We start from the raw sequence: 24,378 nt of genomic DNA on the forward strand, positions 1-24,378 counted from the left end.
AAAAATCGGATGACAAACGGACCAGATGTGTGACTTGCGATAAAATAGCACCCGGTGTCCTTTACCAAAAGCCGGCAATTCATTTAGCAATACAGTAAAATCACACTGACCGGTTAAATAAAGAAACTAAAGAATAGATCTAGACACATAGAATACATATATATATGTAAATATATACAGTGGGGCAAAAAAGTATTTAGTCAGTCAGCAATAGTGCAAGTTCCACCACTTAAAAAGATGAGAGGCGTCTGTAATTTACATCATAGGTAGACCTCAACTATGGGAGACAAACTGAGAAAAAAAAATCCAGAAAATCACATTGTCTGTTTTTTTTCATTTTATTTGCATATTATGGTGGAAAATAAGTATTTGGTCAGAAACAAGCAATCAAGATTTCTGGCTCTCACAGACCTGTAACTTCTTCTTTAAGAGTCTCCTCTTTCCTCCACTCATTACCTGTAGTAATGGCACCTGTTTAAACTTGTTATCAGTATAAAAAGACACCTGTGCACACCCTCAAACAGTCTGACTCCAAACTCCACTATGGTGAAGACCAAAGAGCTGTCAAAGGACGCCAGAAACAAAATTGTAGCCCTGCACCAGGCTGGGAAGACTGAATCTGCAATAGCCAACCAGCTTGGAGTGAAGAAATCAACTGTGGGAGCAATAATTAGAAAATGGAAGACATACAAGACCACTGATAATCTCCCTCGATCTGGTGCTCCACGCAAAATCCCACCCCGTGGGGTCAGAATGATCACAAGAACGGTGAGCAAAAATCCCAGAACCACGCGGGGGGACCTAGTCAATGAACTGCAGAGAGCTGGGACCAATGTAACAAGGCCTACCATAAGTAACACACTACGCCACCATGGACTCAGATCCTGCAGTGCCAGACGTGTCCCACTGCTTAAGCCTGTACATGTCCGGGCCCGTCTGAAGTTTGCTAGAGAGCATTTGGATGATCCAGAGGAGTTTTGGGAGAATGTCCTATGGTCTGATGAAACCAAACTGGAACTATTTGGTAGAAACACAACTTGTCGTGTTTGGAGGAAAAAGAATACTGAGTTGCATCCATCAAACACCATACCTGCTGTAAAGCATGGTGGTGGAAACATCATGCTTTGGGGCTGTTTCTCTGCAAAGGGGCCAGGACGACTGATCTGGGTACATGAAAGAATGAATGGGGCCATGTATCGTGAGATTTTGAGTGCAAACCTCCTTCCATCAGCAAGGGCATTGAATATGGAACGTGGCTGGGTCTTTCAACATGACAATGATCCAAAGCACACCGCCAGGGCAACGAAGGAGTGGCTTCGTAAGAAGCATTTCAAGGTCCTGGAGTGGCCTAGCCAGTCTCCAGGTCTCAACCCTATAGAAAACCTTTGGAGGGAGTTGAAAGTCCGTGTTGCCAAGCGAAAAGCCAAAAACATCACTGCTCTAGAGGAGATCTGCATGGAGGAATGGGCCAACATACCAACAACAGTGTGTGGCAACCTTGTGAAGACTTACAGAAAACGTTTGACCTCTGTCATTGCCAACAAAGGATATATCACAAAGTATTGAGATGAAATTTTGTTTCTGACCAAATACTTATTTTCCACCATAATATGCAAATAAAATGAAAAAAAAACAGACAATGTGATTTTCTGGATTTTTTTTTCTCAGTTTGTCTCCCATAGTTGAGGTCTACCTATGATGTAAATTACAGACGCCTCTCATCTTTTTAAGTGGTGGAACTTGCACTATTGCTGACTGACTAAATACTTTTTTGCCCCACTGTGTATATATGTATATGTATGTGTATGTGTGTGTGTATATATATATATATAATATACACATGTCATATAGACACATTTATATATATATTTCTAATTCATACAGTTCTTCATAGCAGTATAGCCGCTGAAACATTTGCCGGCTTTTGGAAAATCATTCTCTTACCCGACATGAAATGACACATGGTTTACATATAGTTAACCATTTCATTTCATGTTTTTTTTTTAAGATGTCTATCACTAGTAATTAGATGAGGGTTTGTGGGTTAAATTTTGGAGTTGTAGAGGTTAATTAAAGGGGTTAATTCGTTGTTAAAAATTACGGGGACTCCCTGCAGCCTCAGTGACTGCTATGAAGAACTGTATGAATTAGAAAAATATATATATATATATGTGTCTATATGACATGTGTATGTGTGTGTATGTATGTATATATATATATATATAATGTATGTGTATTCTATGTGTCTAGATCTATTCTTTAGTTTGTGTTGGAAAACCTGTCATTGGGCTCCATTATATGTCCATTTTGCTAGTCTTCGAGAAAATCTCGCCAGACGAATGTTAAACGGATGCCTAGATGCGAGTAAAATCGCATCATCACACGAAATTCGGCTGACAGACGGATCCCTGGTGAAGAAACAATTGTGCGATTTCGGTCGGTCAAAATTGGACCGATTTTTTTTTTTTTTTTTTTTTTTTTTTTTTTTTTTTTTTTTTTTTTTTTTTTTTTTTTGCGTTTAGTGTGACTCCAGCCTTACACTTTCTATGCAACATTTAAACTAACTAGTATATGAGGCAGGCAGAGGTCGCGCTACATATTTTTCAGAGGAGTAAAAATACTCCTCCCAATATTTTTGAGGAGTATTTTTCACCACGGAGGAGTACGCAATTTGTATGAATTAAAATTGGCCATACAGGGGTATACATTGCCGTGCTATTAAAAAAAAAATTAGGAAACGTTATTAGAACTTCACACAATAATTTTTTACACAAATAGAGAAATTGGAGAATTCAAAACACATTTTATATCATGCACTGACAAGTTAGATTCTGTGAATCCTTACCTTTCTTGAACAAAATCCGTCACTCAAGGACCAGGACAATAGACAATGTAAACAGAGGTCAACAGAAGAACATTTGAAAAAAAGATGAACTGGAACAGTGAAACTAAGGTTGGCAGAAAGTCTTGTGCATTAAATCCCCATAATAGTGCTGACCACCGTACGAGTGACACCCACGTCACATGCCGCCAATAACGCACAGCCAGCAAGCCCTGCCCCCGGCTGCCATTGGCCGCGGAGAGGCCGACTGATGCTACACACGCTGAGATGCACAGAGAGAGCGCGACGCAATGACGTCAGTCGCGCGGGTCACATGTCCGTACGGCCACTGCTGCACGCTACCACCCGCTGAGACAAGCACAGAGGAGGGCGTGCCGCAATGACGTAGTCGCGCGGGTCACGTGTCCGTACGGCCGCTGCTGCCCGCTACCACCCGCTGAGAGACAAGCACAGAGGACGCGCCACGATGACATGAGTCGCTCCGCAGCATCTGATACTGCCCTTTCCCCAGCTCCGTCCAACTCGCTGCCATTGTAGCTTAGAACGATGCGTCCCGTGGACGTATCGTACTAATCTGAAGGCGTTTTTTCGCCTGCCTGTGCGTCATAGACGCCCAGACAGGCGTTAATGCGACCTCTGGAGGCAGGTATGTTAATATTTAGAGTGCATTTATTTTGTAGAATATGGCTATGTGCACACGTTGCGGAATTGCCGCAGAAATTTTAATTCTTTTTTTTTTTACAGGGATATGATACCCAGGGCCTGGAGGAGAGTCTCCTCTCCTCCAGACCGTGTGTACCATCCACACATTTTCCGCTTACTTTGCTCATGGTGGGCATAGCCACATGCGGAAAGTAAGCGGAACAATGCATTCCTATGTGTGCGAAATTCCCGCGATTCCGCACAAAGAATGGGCATGCTGCGTATTTTTCCACGATGCGATTTTGCCGTGGAAAAATACGCATCAATTAGCAAAGCATGTGCAGAATGCCATTGAATTCAGTGGGCTGCGTATTTCATGTGTTTTTGCAGCGTTTTCGCGGCAAAAAAACGCAGCAAAAATGCATAAAATCCACGGGAATTCCAGACGTGTGCACATAGCCTTAAACTCACCAAGGGACTGACATAAAATGAGGCTGCCTCTCCAACAGCATGCTGCACTCACAAAACACTGTTAGTGGTTTTATTTTTGTATGTCTGCTTTTTTTTGCTGGATTATTTTCCTACTCTTTAAAAAAAAAAAAAAAAAGCATATTGCTTCTTTGGTGATTTTTTTTTCACTGCAGTCTTCATATAACTTATGAATCTAGCAGTAGAAAAGAAAGGTAAAAAGTGCAGCAAAAGAGCACATTACTTAGAGGTAAGCAATAAAAACATAGAAAAAAACATGGAAAGTCATCTTGAACTTTATTTTTTTCGGGGTTGGTGTTGGATTGAGATGAGTGTATTACAAAATACCATAAATGTGATTTTCTCTGCTGGATTTCCTTACTGCCTTGATGCCCAGAGCCTTCAGCTGCTGCTTAGTGGGGGCTGTAATTGGCGATATCACAGGTTAGTGCCTCTTGTAGCGCTGAACTCCCGTAACAACATATCATTGTAACATACTCCTTGAGAATGAAATGCTGTCTCATATGATGAATGATTTGCAATATACTTTGCTGTCATCAGCCTATGTCTGATAGACTCCCATCAACCATACACCTCGTGTATTAATTGCTGTGAGTATTAATAGCATTTCTATTCTACTAAGACTTGTCAAATCAGTGACCCTTGAGATTTAAACATATGCCATTTCCGTTCAGTGCCCAAAGGAAGCTTGCAGGATAACACTGCTTGATATTGATACATTTCATCCTGCTCCCCGTATATATAAAATGTCTATATTAAGATATTTTTCTTACTTTTTTGAATTGTTCATTTGATCTACAAGAAAGAGATCAACACTGCCATCTGCTGTCTCGGTAATATTATGTGCAATGTAGTCGCTACCGGATAAAATGAATTACTTGGGTTATACATGCAGAATCTCTCGTAGTGTTTCATGATTTCTAAAATTCCATTAGATGAAGAACTCCACACAGAATGTCAAAAATTATACAGATCTCCAGAATAAAGACACAGTCCTCATTCAATATGTCTGCAAAAAATACATGAAATAGGCATGCTCCATTATGACTATATCATGAATAAAACTGGAATAGCAATAAAGAGAAAATTTGGTTTAATCAGTGTAACAAAGGGGAGACGACAACCACTAGAGCTCAAGGCTGCTGCAGACCCAACGGCTAGAAACACAGGTGATAGGATTAAGAAGGTTAATTCTGCTCTGCCAGTCAAGAAATAGAAGAGAACGATATTATTAGGCCTGTTTCACACTTCCATTTTTGACCATCAGTCAAAATCCGCCGTTTTTTTAATAAAATGGATCCGCCATTTTTTGGCGGATCCGTTTTTTCCCCATTGAGTTGCATTACCGGCGGATCTTGACGGATGGCCATCTGTTGGATCCATTTTTTTGCGGATCCGCCAAATTTTTTGCGTCCGCCGAAATGCCTGGATGGACCATGCAACGTTTTTTTGCTGCAGGATCCGCATTTTACATTGCGCATGCCCGGAAGAAGGAATTCAGCCGGAAATTTAACCCTGAAATCCTTTCTGGCGGACGGAAAAAATTCTCTCTCTCCGGTGGCATCCGTTCACATCAGTTACCAACGGATCTGCTTTCCGCCATTTTGGCGGATTTTAACTGACATAAAAACTGAAGTGTGAAACAGGCCTTAGTCAACACATTTCGAAGTTCCTAACCTCTTCATCAGGACAAACCACAGTGTAGTTTCTTCAGGACACTGTGGTTTAGCCTGATGAAGAAGTTTAGAAATTTGAAATGTTTTGACCAATAAACCGCATTCCTGGATATCGTTCTCTTCTGTTTCTTGCCTGGCAGCGCAGAGTTAACCTTCTTAATCCTATTACACATTATGAATTTAGCCAATGATGTGCCAGTACAAACAGGCAAAGGCAGCTACTGTGGAATGAAGTGGTTCCTTTATTGGTTATGTTTTCTTCCAAGCAAGCCAAAAATCTTGGCTGGCTAGCTGTTTAATTTCATATCTATCTGTTCATGGCGATATTTCCCATGTTGTACAATACCCAGTTGATATCAGCCACGATATTGTCCATGAAAGTCGACCACATGTTAATTTGGTACCCACGAAGAGGAATGAACATTCTCAATCTCCCCACCTCCTGTCCCTCACCAAGTGCTAACTCAATTGTAATATCAACTTCAAAGGGAACTTGATACCAGTTTTATTTCTTATAAATCATGCCCGTCAGCTTTAAAAGCATTTAAACAGGCTTCCTAAAACCCATTTATACCCTACGACCGGGATCACACATGTGAGGAATACGGCTGAATCTCACATGTTAATACCCGGCACTGCCGCCGGCACTCAGGAGCAGAGCGTGCGGCTCCATGTATTGCTATGTGGCCGCACCGCACACTCTGATCCGGTGCTGGCGGCAGTGCCGGGTATTAACATGCGAGAGTCGGCCGTATTCCTCGCATGTGTGATCCCGGCCTTATAGGTGCCTCTGTATACCTCCAAAAAAGTATTTTATTCATGTCCTGCTCTGCGTGCAAATTGCAATGTCCAGAGACCAGCAGAGCGTAGTCATAAAAAGTGCCACTGCCAGCTTCATTTCTACAGCACCAGCTCCCTGGCTGTAGAATGGGGTAGAGTGAGGTCCTTGAATCCACTTTGAGCACTGTGTGGATGACGTAAATCATGATAGAGAAGAGGCAGTGTTTGAAGGGACTGGGGTGGCATTAAGCACGATCTGAATTCGTCCACCCCAGCTGGTGATGTAGAAGTGAAGCCTGCAGGTGTGTTAGGATTGCCTGTTTGTTAGGCAATCCCTGCATGTGTTGCAGCTGTCTAACAGCCATGAGACATGCAGCCGTGGGGACTTGGACATATTATTCGAGCATGCCGAAGACACTCAGTTTACACACGTGATTGCTCAGATAACATCTTACCCTACCACGATCGCTCATTGCTTATGACTGCAGTATATGCCATAACACTTGTAGTTGAGACAATTCCCTTAAAGGGAATCTTTCAGCATGTTTTACTATGTAATCTGAAGACAGCAGGAGATAGAGGCTGAAACACAGAATTCAGGGATGTGTCACTTGTTAAAGTGTGTGCTGTTGCCTCCTAACTGTCAAAGATTTATTACTAAGAGATTTATATTGCTGAACTACATTAGTCCGGCAATGCCCCCTCCCCATGTGATAAGCACCTCGCTGTCTATGGACAGTGTACATGGAGAGCCTAGTGTGGGTGGGGTTCGCTTTCTCAGCTCTGCTTCATGCTAAATCTAAAAGCTCTGATTGTATCAGAATGGCTGCATCCAATAATCTAAGTGATACATCGTTGGATTCAGCTTCTCTTGGCCTACATCATGCTGCTCTCAGAAGACGTAGCAAAAACCTCCTGACACGTTCTTTTTAAGGCTTAATTTATTACAAACAGACCCACCATTTTTTTGTTTAAACCTATGTTGTAGGTATTTATCATCCCTTAATTTTGTAATTTATGTATAAAGTCAATGCTCATCTTCTAAATAGTTATTAGGTAGCTTAAGGCTATGTGCCCACGTAGCGATTCTGAAGCAGAATAAACCTGAGCAGAATCGCACACCCTGCTCCTGGGAAAACGCATGCGTTTTTTTACATGCTTTTGTAAGCGTTTGTCAAGCGTTTTTGCATGCGTTTTCCTAAGCGTTTTTGCCAATATAATTGATGGTATGCGGAATCGCACAAAATTAATGAACATGCTGCGTTTTTAATCGCTAAGCGTTTCCGCAGCGGTTAAAAATGCACCACTTGCACAACATGTGCGTTTTTCATTAAAAATCTATTGGATGCTTTTCTTTTTTTTTTTTTTTTTTTTCTTTTCAAATAATTTTATTGGTTTTCAGTCATTAAACAGGGTAAGGGAAGGAAGGTAGGAAGGGAGGAAAGGGAATGGGAAGTATAGAACCTTGTACAGGTACGGAAAAAATTTAAAACTAGAGAACCCACAAATAGGCATTAAATAGCATATAGCAAATAACAACAAAAAAGGAAAAGAAAATCGACAATCCTTATTATGGGGTAACATTCTTGGAAGGAGATACGACATCCCGGTACTATAACGGCCATGTTTAGGCCTCAAAATATAATACCTCTTAATAGGTCTATTTGATATGGAATTTGTTGTTCCAAGTCTTCCATTTTTTTGTATATTTGTGGATGTGATTGTTGTTAATCGCAAATCTGAGTTCTAAATCACTATGTTGGCCTATTTTATCAAGTATGTCCGAAAACTTAGGAACCTCGACTTTCTTCCACCATTGTGCTAACATGGTCTTAGTCACTAGGAGGATGTGGATGATAATGTGTCTTACCGAATCATCAAATTGTTCTATGTCTAATGAAAGAAGTGCTCTTTCAGACGTAATTGTGAAGTCCTTAGCAATGAGGTTAATGTGCTGTGTGACCTGGAACCAGAGGTTTTTGATCTTTGAACAACCCCAAAATATATGGTAGAGGTTCCCTTGATGTCCACAGTCTCTCCAGCACAAGGAAGATAATTCTGTGTTAAAATGTGATAACCTTGTTGGGGTATAGTACCACCTATTTAACAATTTAAAATAACCTATTGGATGCTTTTCTTAAGCGTTTCTGCAGCAGAATCGCTTGTCTAAAAGCGCTGCAGAAACGCTTAAAAAACGCTACGTGGGCACACAGCCTAACAGTATCCATACAGCCAAACGTTGGTAAAAGCACTGTAGCACTGTAGCCCTTGCAGTCCGTTCAGAAAGGCAATTTTAGAGTGGCGTGTTTGTAAATTCCAAAGGTTCTGACAGTAAATTCTCTTGTTACAAGAGCTGATTGCGCCGTTCCACAATCTGGAGAGAAAATCGTACATTATAGATCTCATCTGTCTTTTTCCAGTTGCAAATGACATTATCTGCTGTAGTGTTTTCTGGAGTAGCAAACGAGAAAAATTAGAATGCTAATACAGCACTTAACCTGGATTAACTCTGCAAGTGCTGCTCACGTGAGAGACCGCTTTAAGAGGTAGTGAAATATTTTGAGACTGCATTAGGAGGCATCAATATCCTTGTATCCAGAGAGAGAGAGGAGGCAGAGATACTGATGTGATGGCCCGTTAAACAGTAATGTATTCTTGATCTGATCTGTGTACGCCGTAATCTCTTGCCCCCTCCAGCCTTTTTCTATTGATTTTTATCATCTCGTGTCACCATTGCACTGATGGTCTTTTTGTTCCCCGTCAACATTTCAGGATGCATTAAAGATTTTACTTCAAGATAGCTGCGTTTATTGTTTAAGAAATTTGGCACCGGAAGAATTTGTTTGCCTGTAATTCTCCACCTCCGTACAGTTTTCTGGCTGATCCATCATTCTAACCCTTTGTATACGGTTTTTCTTGTAAATGGTTTTAAGGCATCTTTGGATATCATCCTGCACATTTTTGGATGAAGAATATCTATATAAGTTTAAATGTTGAATGCATTTTACTGTGCAAAAGTTTTGGGCAGGCGTGGAAAGAAAAATGCAAAGCGAGAATTCATTTTGTTAATTGATAAAAAAAAAAAAATAAATAAATAACCTACTAACACTTCAGTTTTTGAAAGTAAAGTGGGGCATCCAGTCTCGTCCCGTAATTGGCACGGGCACAGGAATTGTGCCTGTGCCATCCGCAGAAAGCCAGCTGTTGTACACAGCCAGACTCCTGCTTCATGGGCCAACACCAGACATTGTACTGAGTCTCCTTATGAGTCCACTAAGCATTGTAAAATAAAAGGCAAAAAAAATGCTTTTAAGTGTTAAAAAAAAAATGTAAAAGTAAAAATCATAAAATCACAGTTTTAATAATAAAAGTGATATGGCTGTAAAAATGCAAATGACAACCTCCACAAAAACATCACATATTTGGTATTGCTGCTTTCTGAACTGCATCAATGTCCCATACGGTGAATGAAAAAAAAAAGATGAAAAACTATGCCATAATTGCCAGAGGGGAGGAGGGAGGTAAAAGCATGGTTAGTGTCACAGATCAGTAACATGGTGAAAGTCAGAGGGAAATAGAAGGAAGCAAAAGGTCAACAGTGGGGGTAGAGGGAGGAGGTTATCTGAATGCTTGAGATGAGGAACCACGGTAAAAATCGCGCTTGTGGAGTGCGACCTGCATTGCTAATGGAGGCACTGCGCTGTAGTGAGCACATGCCGGGACTAATCACAAGCAGTCCATAAAATACGAGGGAAAGAAGAACAATACCTCTATAATAGGTTAGAGCAGGTTTTCTCATTAGTGAAACGTTTCATGAAAGACAGTCTGATCTCCTCACTGGTCTCACTGCAGAGCTTTATGCTATTTCAAAATGCTAGGAGCAGAGTAGAGATGAATGTGATTACAACACTTCTTTCACCTCTGTTATTTGCCAGTTTGCGGGCAGAGGCTGTACAGCATAGCTGACAACACTGTGAGAAGTGTAATGAGACAAAACTCTGCTCTGCTGTACTGCACACCCACCTCACTACCACAAACTGGCTGCTGTGGGATGAAAGCTGAAACTTTTATGTAATCAGACTCCTCTCCTCTACTTTCAGCCTTTTTTTAATCAGACAGCTCAGCAGTGAGATCAGTGAGGTAAGCAGACTGTCTGTCATTACATGTCTCCGACAGGAGAAAACTGGTCAAAGCTATTCTGGTGGTATGTTCTTCTTTTCCCCAGTATGTTGCTGCCTGCTTATAATTAGTCAACATCAAAAAGAGAGAAGAAGTATCCCTCACATAGAATATGCCTGGTAACACCCAGGTGAGTTCATCATAAATTACAACCTTAAGTTTACCAGCAAATATTTCACAACAGCATTTTTTCAGCCCGGCTGCAACCACTATTCCATTATGTGGCCAGTTTGACATGCTAATACTAGTAGTGAAAGGTGTTTTTCAAGGGCATGTATGAAACAGCAGAACTTACGAGGCAGCGTTATGTTTTTATTTGGGGGGCAGTTTTGTTTTTTAGCTGCTGCCACAGAGGTCAGACAATTGCCTAGGAATCCACCACAACAGATTGGAAGGACGGTTGTTCTAGGCAGGGGGCAGCTTATGTGCAGCTGTAGTTCTTCTTGCCGTTATCAATGTGAATATAAGCCATGACTGAAGGATTACATGATGCCGTTGTCTGTAGGACCAAAGACTGAAACACATTATGAAGTATTATGCACACATGTATTCTATACAAGTTATTGTTCAGTGTTCACGTGCGTGTGCCAGTATGTAATGAGTGTGCTAGTAGCAAATGTGTATATTAGTAAATGGGCATATATGTGTGTAAATAAATGGGCTGTCTGTCATAATTTATAAATTAATGAGTGTTGAGAATCTCTTGAAAAAATTGGGGCCACCAACAAGTAGGGCGTATTGTATTTAAGTGTCTGGGACAGAATGAGAAGTGAATAGATCCCTGCTTGTTGATATGCATTGGATATCTAATAGTGCATTTCTTTGCACATTTTAGTTCTATACGTTGTTTCATTGCTGTTTGTGCAGCAGATATTGTATGTAGAAAATAATTACAACTGAGGCATCTGCTGTGATATTAAATTGTATGGATAGGCTAAAAATTGGGCAAGTATGACCTGACTTCCCCAACCCAAAACTTGTGAGTTCCTGTTTTTATGTTTGATAGAATTATATTTTAGAGTTCTTCTCTTTTCCTTTAGCCCAATTAGATCATGATGATGATGATGATAAAACAGGCATGTCACCATCCAGAGAGGACAAACTCAGGCACATGCACAGACACTCAGCTGGGAACTTGAAGGCTATCAAGAACTCAAGTGTAGAACACATCAGCACAGTGGGAGAAAGAATAGATCCTTCACTACCATTAGAGAGTCAATTGTAAGTACTACTAATGTTCTTCCTGAGCCACAATAATAAAGAAAATTCATGTCAACATGACAATATTCTCTCTATATAGAATGTCAATACTTTGGTAGCCTTTTGCATATTATCTGGGCATATTTATGTGTTTATTTTTAACATGCAGAAATACCATCATTGAAATGATCATCCAATTTGCAGTGATATGTACGGTAGTCTTCTATAGGCATAATGCTATCAAAGCGGTGAGTAAAAATACTTTGGATAGTGGATTATTAAAGGGTTATTCGGAGAATAGTATTTTATTCCTTGTACACAATGTAATTTGTTGATTGGTAATGTTTTGACAGCTGATACCCACAGCAATCCCAAAATCAGGAATCTGGAATCTCCAAGAACATGGCTTGAATGGAGCTGAGGGGTGCGCATACTCGACCTCCGTTCTATTCATTTTCTGTAGTACTGCCGTAAATAGTGGAGTGCTCTACTCTGCTTTTTCCAGCAGTTCCATAGACCACAAAGGGATCAGTTCAAGACTTTACATCTCCTCTTCATTCAAGCTGGGGCTACAGATCCCTGATTTTGGGGTTCTAAGGTCAGTATCTTGAGACTGATGCGGCACTCAGCAGTTATACCTCTAATGATCAGGAAGTTATCTCGTTTCTTATGGAGACAACTAGTTATTTTGGGAATAACCCTTGAAAGAGGCTGTACCGAAGTTTGAGGTTATTCCAATAGAAAATAAATGAAGGTAAGGTGGACATACTCAGCCTCTGCTCTATTTAGGCAGAGTTCTGTAGAGCCCCGTATTTGGGATCTGTGGTGACCCCCCCCCCCCCGCTTCCAGTGACCAAGACTATGGATAGTGGATGCCTTTAAAACTTGGTACAACCCTTTTAAAACACTTAACAGAAACATTTGTTCTGTGGATGATCTACTCAAAGATCTCTTTTTTTGGCAATGGGTTCATATTTTTATAAATTTTTGAATTTTATTTGTCTTAAGACTTTTTACAAACTTTTGCTTTATAATCTGTACTTTCCTATGCATAATAGCAGGACTGTGGATGAAAATTTTTTTTTCTTACATTTTTACTTCACTCTGTTGTGGAAATACAGGGTGCTGAAAATGATGGCTCCAATATCATGAAACTGGCCATTTTATTCAGGTCAGCATTCTGCCAGCATGGGCATTAGAGACTTCATCTGTCTCATATGACCGGTCTGACAACGCCTCTCTAACTGCACTAACAGTAATACTTAGGGTACCGTTACACCTAGCGATGCACCAGCGATCCCGACTAGCGATATGATGCGGTCAGGATCGCTGGTGCATCGCTGGGTGGTCGCTAGTGAGCTGCCACACAGGCAGATCTCACCAGCGACATCGCAGGGGTCGGGGATCGCTACTTACCTGTCAGACGCGGCGATCCTGCGTCCTCCTGCCCGGCTCCACGTGTCGCTCGTCGTCACAGCAGGAAGCGCCGCAGGAAGCTGACGACGAGAAATGATCCAGCAGCTTCTCGCGCAATCAGCGATAACCAGCGGGGGAGCCGGTCGGAGGTAAGTATCACATGCAGCGATATCGCTAGCAATATCGCTGCTAAGTCACAAAATCGGTGACTTTGCAGCGATATTGCTAGCGATATCGCAGTGTGTAAAGGGGGCTTTACCCATAGTGGATTTGCCAACCTCTGCTGTTTCTGCGATGCTCCTCACTCTGATGCTACTGTCCACATCCTCTTCTTGGCTTTGCAGGGGTTTCAGCTCTCTGGTAGCTGCTTGGATACAAACAGAATAAAGTTTATTGTCCTTCATAAACTTTACAGCTCAAGCCTTTTTTCAGCCCAAATGAATAAAAAAAAGTATTTTTTCTTAGTAAGGTAAAGTATATCAACGTTTTCACCAACCTGATATTACAGGCACTTCTAATTGTCTAGCATAGACTTACCCACCATGAACGATCTTCTTCCAGCTCCAGTACAAGACACCATTCTGAGCTAACCTACCTGCCTGTTATTAGGCATGTAAGACGTGGACTGGAGTGTGGGAGCAACCTTTCCCACCCAAGCGCTTTTGGTTGCTCTTAAATTCCAGACCAAAAATCCAGTAAAAAAAAAAAAACCTATCAGGAACTTGTACAGGCCTGTTACTAGTAAGCTTTCTTTGGACTTGAATTACCCCCTCAGTGGTACATACCTGCCATCCAGGACCTTACCTCCTGCTTTCTAACTGCTTTACTTACCAGAAAGTGTTGGGAGAGAGGCGATGAAAGCATGCTTGCGTGAGACTTCATCTATCTCATGTGATCACACTTGGATTGGAGGCAAGAGCAGCATTAGAATGAGGAGCATCTGAGGACAGGAAACCTACTACATTTAATATGTATTACTGTTAATGCAGTTAGGGATGCTTTAATAAAGGGAATCTGTCACCTCATTTTTCTGCTATGAGATGCGATCACCGCCATCAGGGGCTTATCTACAGCATTCTGTAATGCTGTGGATAAGCTCCCAATGTAACGTGAAAGATAAGAAAAATGAGTTATATTATACTCACCCGGGGAGGCGGTCCAGTCCGATGGGTGTCGCAGGTCTGTGTCCGGCGCCTCCCATCTTCTAGCTATGTCGTCCTCTTCCTTGATTCTGTCACGCTTCTGTGCAGGTGTAATTCTCTGCCCTGTTGAGGGCAGAACAGAGTACTGCAGTGCGCAGGTGCCAGGAAAGGTCAGAGAGATCTGGCGCCTGCGCACTGCGGTACTTTACTCTGCCCTCAACAGGGCAGAGAATTACGCCTGCACAGAAGCGTGACAGAATCAAGGAGGAGGACGTCATCGCTAGAAGATGGGAGGCACCGGACCAGGACACCCATCGGACCAGACCGCCCCCCAGGTGAGTATAATATAACTCTTTTTTTCTTATCTTTCAGGTTACATCGGGGGCTTATCTACAGCAATACAGAACGCTGTAGACATGCCCTTAATGGCGGTGGCCTCATCTCATAGAGGACAAATGAGGTGACAGATCCCCTTTAAGCATGAGACAGACACATGGTATAGTTCTGACCTTCTGTGTAGGCGTTCCATTTTGGTCAGAACTGTGGGAGTCTAATTTTTTTATCTCTATGGAGTCGAAAAAAAAATTAATCTGCATTTCTCCTACTATGTATCGGAATTTAGTTTTTATTTGACAAAAAGAGTACTTGGTCAACAAGGCTATATCAAAATAACAATTTTTATTAAATATTAGTGATGAGCGAGTGTAGTCGTTGCTCGGGTGTCCGAGTATTTTGGCGTGCTCGGAGATTTAGTTTGTGTAGACGCAGCTGCATGATTTGCTGCTGCTGGACAGGCTGAATACATGTGAGGAATGCCTGTTTTGTTAGGGAATCCCCACATGTATTCAGGCTGTCCAGCAGCCGCAAATCATGCAGCTGTGTCGACACAAACTAAATCTCCGAGCACAACCAAATACACGGAGAACACCCGAGCATGCTCGGGAAAACCCGAGCAACTCGCTCATCACTATTAAATATACATTAAAATTGAGTTATGGTTCAGTAGATGATTGCAGGCAATAGTGTACAGGAATGATGATAAAAACATTTTTTTTATTTCTGCTATGTGCAGCTATGTACAGTTTATAATGCTAAAATTTGAGAAAGCTCCTCTTTAATATGGATGTTTTATTAAGATTCAATCATTTAATAACCTGCCCTATTCCAGAATCCATTAACAAATCTCATGATGTATCTGAATTTTATGTGTCATCTATCATGACCGTGAATCTTTAGAGACTTGAGGGAGTAGAGATTTACAATGAAGATGACTCTCCTCATTTTCAAGTCACATTACAATGTCATTAAAACTAATGGAAAAAAATATATATATATACACACAAGTGCTTCTCAGTAAATTAGAATATCATCAAAAAGTTAATTTATTTCAGTTCTTCAATACAAAAAGTAAAACTCCTATATTATATAGAGTCATTACAGAGTGATCTATTTCAAGTGTTTATTTCTGTTAATGTTGATGATTATGGCTTACAGCCAATGAGAACCCAAAAGTCAGTAAATTAAAATATTTAGCAAAAAAACACCTGCAAAGGCTTCCTAAGCGTTTGTTTCAGTAGGCTCCACAATCATGACTGCTGACTTGACAGATGTTTAGAAGGCAGTCATTGACACATTCCACAAGGAGAGTAAGCCACAAAAATGTCATTGCTAAAGAAGCTGGCTGTTCACAGAGTGCTATATCCAAGCATATTAATGGAAAGTTGAGTGGAAGGAAAAAGTGTGATAGAAAAAGGTGCACACGCAACCGGGATAACTGCAGCAGTGGTGCCCCTGAGGGTCTGGTCGCCACAGAGGTACTGCACCTCATCCAGAGGTGTGGTAACCCACCCTCAGGTGAGGAGGGAGCACCACCTGGGACTTCAACACTTGCACGCAACACACGCTAGTTCACTCAGGGCATATGGGTGTACCCTTCGGGAGGATGGCCTCATCCCAGACTGGCTAGGAAAGGGTGTTGGTAGGTGAGTGAGAAAGGTAGAGAAGGGGAGGGGCTAAGGAGATGGGTTGACAAGGAGTGTAGCCAATCAGTGACAGAGAGATGACAGTGAGTGGGCGGAGTTAAGCCTGAGGTAAAGGATCTTTCTGGAAGATCCAGTCAGTTGGTGACGGGACAGCGAAGGAGTAAGAGGAGTCAAAGCCAGAGTGAAAGGAGAAGAACTGAAAGGGAGTTTAGAGAGAACAGAAGGAGTCCTGAGGGGCACGGGAAGGGCAGCAGCCACCCGTGGGGCCCGCTCCAGTTTGGAAGGACTAGGTCACAGTAAGGGTACGGCCCCTAAGCCCAGTGGAGAAGAAGACAGACTCAGCTGGTAAGCCGGAGGCTGAGGTGACTGCAAGTACCTCAGCCACATCCACATCAATTCCCTGAAAAGGTGGCCAGGTAGAGGATCCCGGGGCCTGACCCACATCGCCCGGAAAAGTCCAAGGCTGCTGGCTTAGGGACACTGTTGTGAAGGTGCTAGGCGAGAGGAAAGGAAAGACCAGCACAGGGAGACGACCAGAAAGAGAGAAAACACAAAAGGAAGTCCTGGAATGGTGTTTCCCAAATTAAATGAGAGTTTGCTGGACTCCTTACCCAGAGGACACAGTGCTAAGTGGGACACCTGAGCGCACAGGTCAAGTGTGAGTAAAAGCCGTGAAACTGCACCTCACTGTGTCATTTGTGTCCCACTTGCTTAACATCGCACATAACATCACAGTCACTAACTCACCAAGTAACATCCTAGCTGCCCTGGGGCACAGCTCTGCCCGTGGAGAGCTACACCATCTCTGCTGCCGTACCACTGTTCCGGAGGATCTGTATAGCAGCGTCGGCTACCCTATCCGAATACTACGGGTGGCGTCACAATTCCCCCTTCCCCTATCATTTTCCTACCATCTTCCCCCTCATTGAACTTCCATCTTCATTGAACACCCAGGGCTACTGACCGGGTCACTATCACCACCGTGACACACTTCTCCTTTAAAAGAGCCTGACCGGCCCGGTACCGAGTAACCCCCGGCCCTGCGGGGCGCTCCACAGCCTTGAAAGGATTGTTAAGAAAATGCCATTCAAAAATTTGTGGGAGATTCACAAGGCGTGGACTGCTGCTGGAGTCATTGCTTCAAGAGCAACCACACACAGACTTATCCAGGACATGGGCTACAAGTGTTGCATTCCTTGTGTCAAGTCATTCATGACCAATAGAAAACGCCAGAAGCATCCTACCTGGGTCAAGGAGAAAAAGAACTGGACTGTTGCTCAGTGGTTCAAGGTGTTGTTTTCAGATGACAGTAAATTTTGCATTTCATTTGGAAATCAAGGTCCCAGAGTCTGGAGTGGAGAGGCACACAATCCAAGCTGCTGGAGGTCCAGTGTGAAGTTTCCACAATCAATGATGGTTTTGGGAGCCATGTCATCTGCTGATGTAGGTCCACTGTGTTTTATCAAGCCAAGTCAGCGCAGCCATCTGCCAGGAAATTTTAGAGCACTTCATGCTTCCTTCTGCAGACAAGCTTCTTGGAGACACCAGACACACCAATGCAGACGAGCTGAAGGCTGCTATCAAAGCAACCTGGGCTTCCATAACACCTCAGCAGTGCCACAGGCTGATCACCTCCTTGCCACAACCTCAATGATGCAGTAATTGATGCAAAAGGAGCCCCGACCAAGTATTGAGTGCATTTACTGAGCATACATTTCAGTAGGCCAACATTTCAGATTTTCAAATCATTTTTCAAGCTGGTGTTATAATGTATTCTAATTTACTGAGATAATGACTTTTTGGTTTTCATTGGCTGTAAGCCATAATCATCAACATTAACAGAAATAAACACTTGGAATACATCACTCTGTAATGACTCTATATAATATGAGTTTCACTTTTTGCATTGAAAAACTGAAATAAATTCACTTTTTGATCATATTCTAATTTAGTGAGCAGCACTTGTGTATATTATTTATTTAACAAAACTGTAACATTTCAATTTTGCTTGACATCTTTTACATTTTTATACCTTAGTAATTTCCTGCTATCATTATGCATCTTAAATTTTACATTGTGATTGATAGATATTGAATATGTAATTTGCAAATTATTGCTAATATATCAATAAATATGACAACAAAAATAGAGACCTAATAGAAATACAGTAAATAACCAAAGGGCAAATCTACAATTTGTGATAAGTTTTCTTATTTTTACTTAGAAGGTAATCTGCCCCCAGGTTTAGGCTTCCCATTCTAAGGCAGCATAAAATAAGGACAACAATTTCAATGCTGTGTTACTTCCATGGCTTCTTGCTGTAATTTTGATAAAATTGCTGTTTTAGTTGCTGCAACTCTGCTAGTCCTCTCAGTGATGAAGCCTGAAAAATCCTACCGATACTATTGATGGATAGATTACTGCCTACACTGTGGACTAGCAGAAGGTTGACTATCATTAGTGGTTGGAAGACACAGCTGGAACTCGTGTACATTGAGGACTACAGACCAGTAGGTCATCATGTAAAACACTAGCAGAGCTGCAGCAAATAAGCTATTTTATAAAAGCTGCAGCAAGAAGCTCAGTGACCCAACTTTCCAAAGAGGGTTTTTGCCGTTACTTTATGTTGCTGGTCACAGAATGTCTACAAAATACAGCACCACTAGCAGCCCAAATGGAGGGACTTGTTTTGTGTTCAAAACAAATAAACTAATACAAATGCAAATATGAGCTAGAAATATCTAAGGTTTATTTAAACAGAGTCTGTCACCAGGTTTTTTCCACCTAATCTAATGGCAGTATAATGTTGAGGCAGACACCCTGATTCTAGCGATGTGTCACTTACTGGGCTGTTTAGTGTAGTTTTGATTAAAATTGATTTGATCAGCAAGAGATTATCATTAGAGAACTAATGAACTTACTACTGGAAAGTCAAGCATATTCATGGGCTCTGTATAAACCCACCCCCTCCACTGATTGACATGATTGACAGCTTTCTGTGTACACTGTGTATAGGCAGAAAACTGCCGATCAGTGGTTTATGTTTATACAAAGTTCAACATTCAGATAACTGTTAGATCTGCAGCAAATAAAAAAGTAAGTGACACATCACTGGAATAAGGATCTCTGACCCTAGAGCACAGATTGGGTAGAAAAACTTGGTGACCGATTCCCATAATGTTACAGATGAGAGATTGACACTATTTATGTTTTTTTGATCTTTGAGATTTTTACTGTCAGTGGTTTATTTCCTATAATGAAGTCTGCATTGACACACTAAACTCCACTTTAACTACCATATATACTCGAATATAAGCCGAGATTTTCAGCCCATTTTTTTGGGCTGAAAGTCCCCCTCTCGGCTTATATTTGATTCATATACACTAGGGGGTCAGAGGGGGAGGGGGGGCGGGGGTGTCAGGTCATACTTACCCGTCCTGGCGCTGTCTCTTCAGCCCCCAGCTTCTCCGCGATCTCCCTTCCTTCCTTCAGCGGTCACATGGTACCGCTCATTAAACTCATGAATATTCGCATATTCATGAGTTTTAATGAGCGGTACCACGTGACCACGGAAGGCAGGAAGGGAGATCGCGGAGAATCTGGGGGCTGAAGAGACAGCGTCAGGACGGGTAAGTATAGCGATACTCACCTGTCCTGCGTCCATGGCTGCTTGCTGCTCTCTGGCACGTCATCTGTCAGTGACGTTCAGACAGCGCTGCCCCCTCTGCCATAATCTATGGAGTATCTTATGGGGGCAGCATATGGGGGAATAATCTATGGAGCATTTTATGGGGGAATAATCTATAGAGCATCTTATGGGGGCAGCATATGGGGGCATAATCTATGGAGCATCTTATAGGGGCAGCATATGGGGGCATAATCCATGAAGCATCTTATGGGGTAGCATATGGGGGCATAATCTATGGAGCATCTTATGGGGGCAGCATATAGGGGCATAATCTATGGAGCATCTTATGGGGGCAGCATATGGGGGCATAATCTATGGAGCATCTTATCGGGGCAGCATATGGGGGAATAATCTATGGATCATCTTATGGGGGCAGCATATGGGGGCATAATCTATGGAACATCTTATGGGGCCATAACCTTTATGGAGCAGCATATGGGGCATATTATTCTATGGAGCATCTTATGGGGCCATTATTAACATTTGTGCAGCATTATATGGGGTGTATTTTGTATGCCGCGTCTTATGGGGGCCCATCATGAACTGTATGGAACATTGTGTAGGGCTCCTGATTCAATATGGATATTCAAAAACATTTAACCTACTGATGTCTCAATTAATTTTACTTTTATTGGTATCTATTTTTATTTTTTAAATTCACCAGTAGCTGCTGCATTTTCCACCCTAGGCTTATACTCGAGTCAATAAGTTTTCCCTGTTTTTTGTGGCAACATTAGGGGGGGGTCAGCTTATACTCGGGTCAGCTTATACTCGAGTATATACAGTAAGTTTACTAGAACTCCAATAACCCACCAGCACAGGATTGATGCCTTGCATTATTGCCGGAATGGGGCATACAGTCCCTAAGGAGAAAACTAAATATCGGTAATAAGATTTTAGTAACTTAAATTTCTCACAACAAATCTAACACCTATAAAATATACCCTATATTTTTAACTACCATATTTTGCGAATTATAAGACGCACCCCAAATTTTGAGGAGAAAAATAGGAAAAAAACTTTTTTTTAATAAAATTGTGGTGCCTCTTATAATCTGTGCGTCTTATTGCTTACCGGGGGTGGTGGCTGCGGTGAAGTAGGGTCCCAGGGTCGCTGCTGGACAAGGCAAGAGTGGCGCGTTGTCGCAGGCTGGGATGAGGGGGTGTTCCGCTGTGGGTGAAAATGGTTGCGGTGCTCTGTGGTGCTGGGGGCTCCGCTGGTATTTTGTGAAAATCCGGAGCACCCCCGTACATCCATTAATTCGATGCGGTGACCTCCGGGAAAATTGCTGCGGGGGGCGGCGCATGCTCAGATTGAGGCCACTGCATCTCTGTAATGGATGTGCGGGGGGCTCCGGGAAAATGGCTTCTGGGAGCGGCGCATGCTCAGATTGCGATCTCGGGTGCCAAGATCTCGTTGCCGAGATCCCAATCTGAGCATGCATCGCCCTCTGCGGCCGTTTTCTGGGAGGCCACCTCATTGCAGTATAGGATATGCGGGGGACTCCAGGCTTTCATAAAATGTTGGCGGAACCCCCCGCACCACAGAGCACCACAGCCATTTTAATCCGCAGTGGCGCACTTCAGAACACCCCCTCATCGCAGCCTGCAGCAACGCGCCACTCTTGCCTCCTCCAGCGGCGACCCTGGGATCCTGCTCCACTGCATCCAGTAAGGTATGTCCGCATTTGAAGACGCACCCCCATTTTCCCCAAAAATTTGAGGGAAAAAAGTGCGTCTTATAATGCGAAAAATACGGTATTTAAAACACAGCAAACATACTAATAACGCATTACCAGGCAAATTGTCAGACCGAAGAAATGGTGAGAGGTAAACCATAAAAAATCCTAGTCATCCAGTCCCACTTGTGGCACTTATAAACTCTTGTACATTACAGTTTTAGATTCAGAGGAGAATTCCTGATGTTTAAGGTGGTTGTTATGCTGCATTGGTAGGAACTATAGACAATCTTATCGTAGATTAAAGGAGTTCCACTTGTAGATGATGGTTAAGATTTGAATATTTGTGACCCATCGTTCACGATAATTGTGTGCTGTAAATTGGCTGAATGACTTTCTGAATGATAAGTCCAAACATTCTCGTTCATTGTGCGTGAAATCATTTATGCAAGCAAAAAAAAATATGTAATTGTTCGTTCATTGATTATGCAAAGAAAATGGAAATTGCCTCTGCTTAGGAATATTAAACAATTGTACATTAATAATTTATTATACTTTTATCATCAAATGTAAGTAATTTTCTGCTACTCTGTGCAGATTGTATATTCCGATCATAGTGTCTATCGCTTCCAGAATTATCTACTTGTGTAAATGGGCCCTTTTAGTTATGAAGCAAGAGTTTAGGTATAAGGACTGTCGAGGTCAGATGTTAGGAGAGGTCCTCATGACACCATCAAGCCATTTTTGTAATGTAATCTCTAAAAATGTATTATCCTACTATCTTTGTAGAAGTGGAAAGTGCTTTTTTTTTTAACATTGACTCGGCCAAACCTGATACCACTTACCGTAATTAACGCTGAGATGCATTAAAGATTAGTTTGTTTCAGTAATACATTTAACGGCTATGAATTAAGAGGACGACTAGAATACCATTGACCAGTAGTGGAAATTCTAAGTGTTGTGTCCAAATATAAATAACTAGAAAAAACTATAAAAAATATCCACATATGGAGGTATTAAAGCCTGGAAACCGGTGGTATAATAATATAAAATACATTATTATATTATAGTAATTTGATTACAAAGAGAGTAGATTAATTTGTCATGTGTTATGGATGACAAGGAGAAAATTAGAATTTTTGCGAAAATCAAAACCCTCGTCATACCACTACCGTATAAATATATTATTATGTTTAATGATTGGATTCCCCTGCAGCTGGTACCATGGTGCAATCAGCCGCACAGATGCAGAGAGTCTCCTGAGGCTGTGTAAAGAAGCAAGTTACCTGGTGCGAAACAGCGAGACCAGCAAGATTGACTTTTCCTTATCACTGAAGTAGGTGCCGCATTTTATATTGAAACAAGGGAATACTGGCAGAATGGGCCAAAAAACAGTTTGATTTTGTTATTTAATATCACTTTTATTATTTTATACATTACAGGGTTTTGTGTTATTACAGTGCTGTAAATCTATAATTCTCTTAACGTGAGTGACTGTTCGGGGGTTTAAAAATTAAAAAAAACACTATTAATCTACAGATATGGGGTTAATCTACAGATTATTAATTGCATTATTAACTTAGCCTAACACTACGGGGAGAAAATTATCTTTATTTCCCCGCAGCGTTTGGGTTTTAGTCACGAGGCGGTGCTAGTGCTGGTTCAGACTCCGCGCTGTATAGAGCAACGGCGGTAACCGCACTCCCGGCACCGGCTGACACTGGCTTTGCATTTCGATGGGATATCAGTCAGGGTCGGTGACGCGGTTACAGCCACCGCTCTGCGTATTCAGAGCGGTGACTGAAACATCCCTGTCCCCATGACTGAAGCCAAAGCGCTGCTGGGAGAATAAAGTTTATTTTCTTCCCACAGCGTTCTGCTAAGTGCAGGCAGCGGGCCCATTAAAAACACTATTAATCTACTGATTAACCCCATATCTGCTGATTAATAGTGTTTTTTCTGGTGACAGGTTCCCTTTATGTGGGTAATCAGCTCCTCTCACTTCCACATCACTGGAAGTGTCATGTTATCGCATCTATTGGCTCCCATGCGCGAGCGGCTTGTATCGTGCACCTGTCCTATTCATCATAAAAGGACAGTTGTGCATATGACCTATTCTAATGACTAAACTCTCTCATGAACTGACCCACAAACCTCCAATACAGAAGTAAGCAGAGCCTTATTAACCCTGTAATAAGGTTGCTTACTTGCTTTTTTTTCTGGATCCTAAACCACAGCAGAGTTGCCACTCGTCCATCAATTCCAGGTCTATTCATAAAAACAGGTCACTTTTTTGTCCTGCCTGTGGAAAAAAAAAAAAAAAAATATATATATATATATATATATATATAGTGTCCTTGATTTTTTTTTAAGCTGAAGAAACTCGTACAGATTTGTTATTGCAATTATGCAATTATCATCATTTTACAGTTTACAGTGAATGCCATTCTCATATCAGAATTATTGGCTGTAGGCATGGATCACTTGCAGTGGGGAAAATAGGTATTTGATATGCTGCCGATTTTGTAGGTTTTCCCACCTACAAGGAATGGAGAGGTCTGTATTTTTGATCATTGGTACACCTCAACTGTGAGAGACAGAATCTGAAATACAACTCAGAAACTTACATTGTATGGTTTTTAATTAATTAAATTTTATTGCATG

The 24,378-nt window shown here is 41.8% G+C and overlaps 1 protein-coding gene across 9 annotated transcripts in view; it reads left to right on the plus strand.

The window, feature by feature from the left end:
* Positions 1–24,378, plus strand: part of SHF (Src homology 2 domain containing F) — a 377,119-nt gene that overhangs the window by 275,826 nt on the left and 76,915 nt on the right. For 3 of the 9 annotated variants that reach the window (XM_073586879.1, XM_073586876.1, XM_073586874.1), the window contains 3 exons: positions 11,649–11,829; positions 11,978–12,056; positions 12,162–12,434. In XM_073586879.1, the coding sequence (XP_073442980.1) occupies positions 11,649–11,829; positions 11,978–12,056; positions 12,162–12,419 (518 nt within the window). In that variant the 3' untranslated portion in view covers positions 12,420–12,434. Of the gene's footprint in view, positions 1–11,648; positions 11,830–11,977; positions 12,057–12,161; positions 12,435–22,930; positions 23,051–24,378 lie in introns of those variants that run through there. The other 6 variants (XM_073586875.1, XM_073586880.1, XM_073586878.1 and 3 more) reach the window with 3 other exon arrangements.

Source organism: Dendrobates tinctorius, unplaced genomic scaffold, assembly GCF_039654945.1.
Source record: "Dendrobates tinctorius isolate UK_male_01 unplaced genomic scaffold, ASM3965494v1 ptg000097l, whole genome shotgun sequence".
In the NCBI taxonomy this organism is placed as follows: domain Eukaryota; kingdom Metazoa; phylum Chordata; class Amphibia; order Anura; family Dendrobatidae; genus Dendrobates; species Dendrobates tinctorius.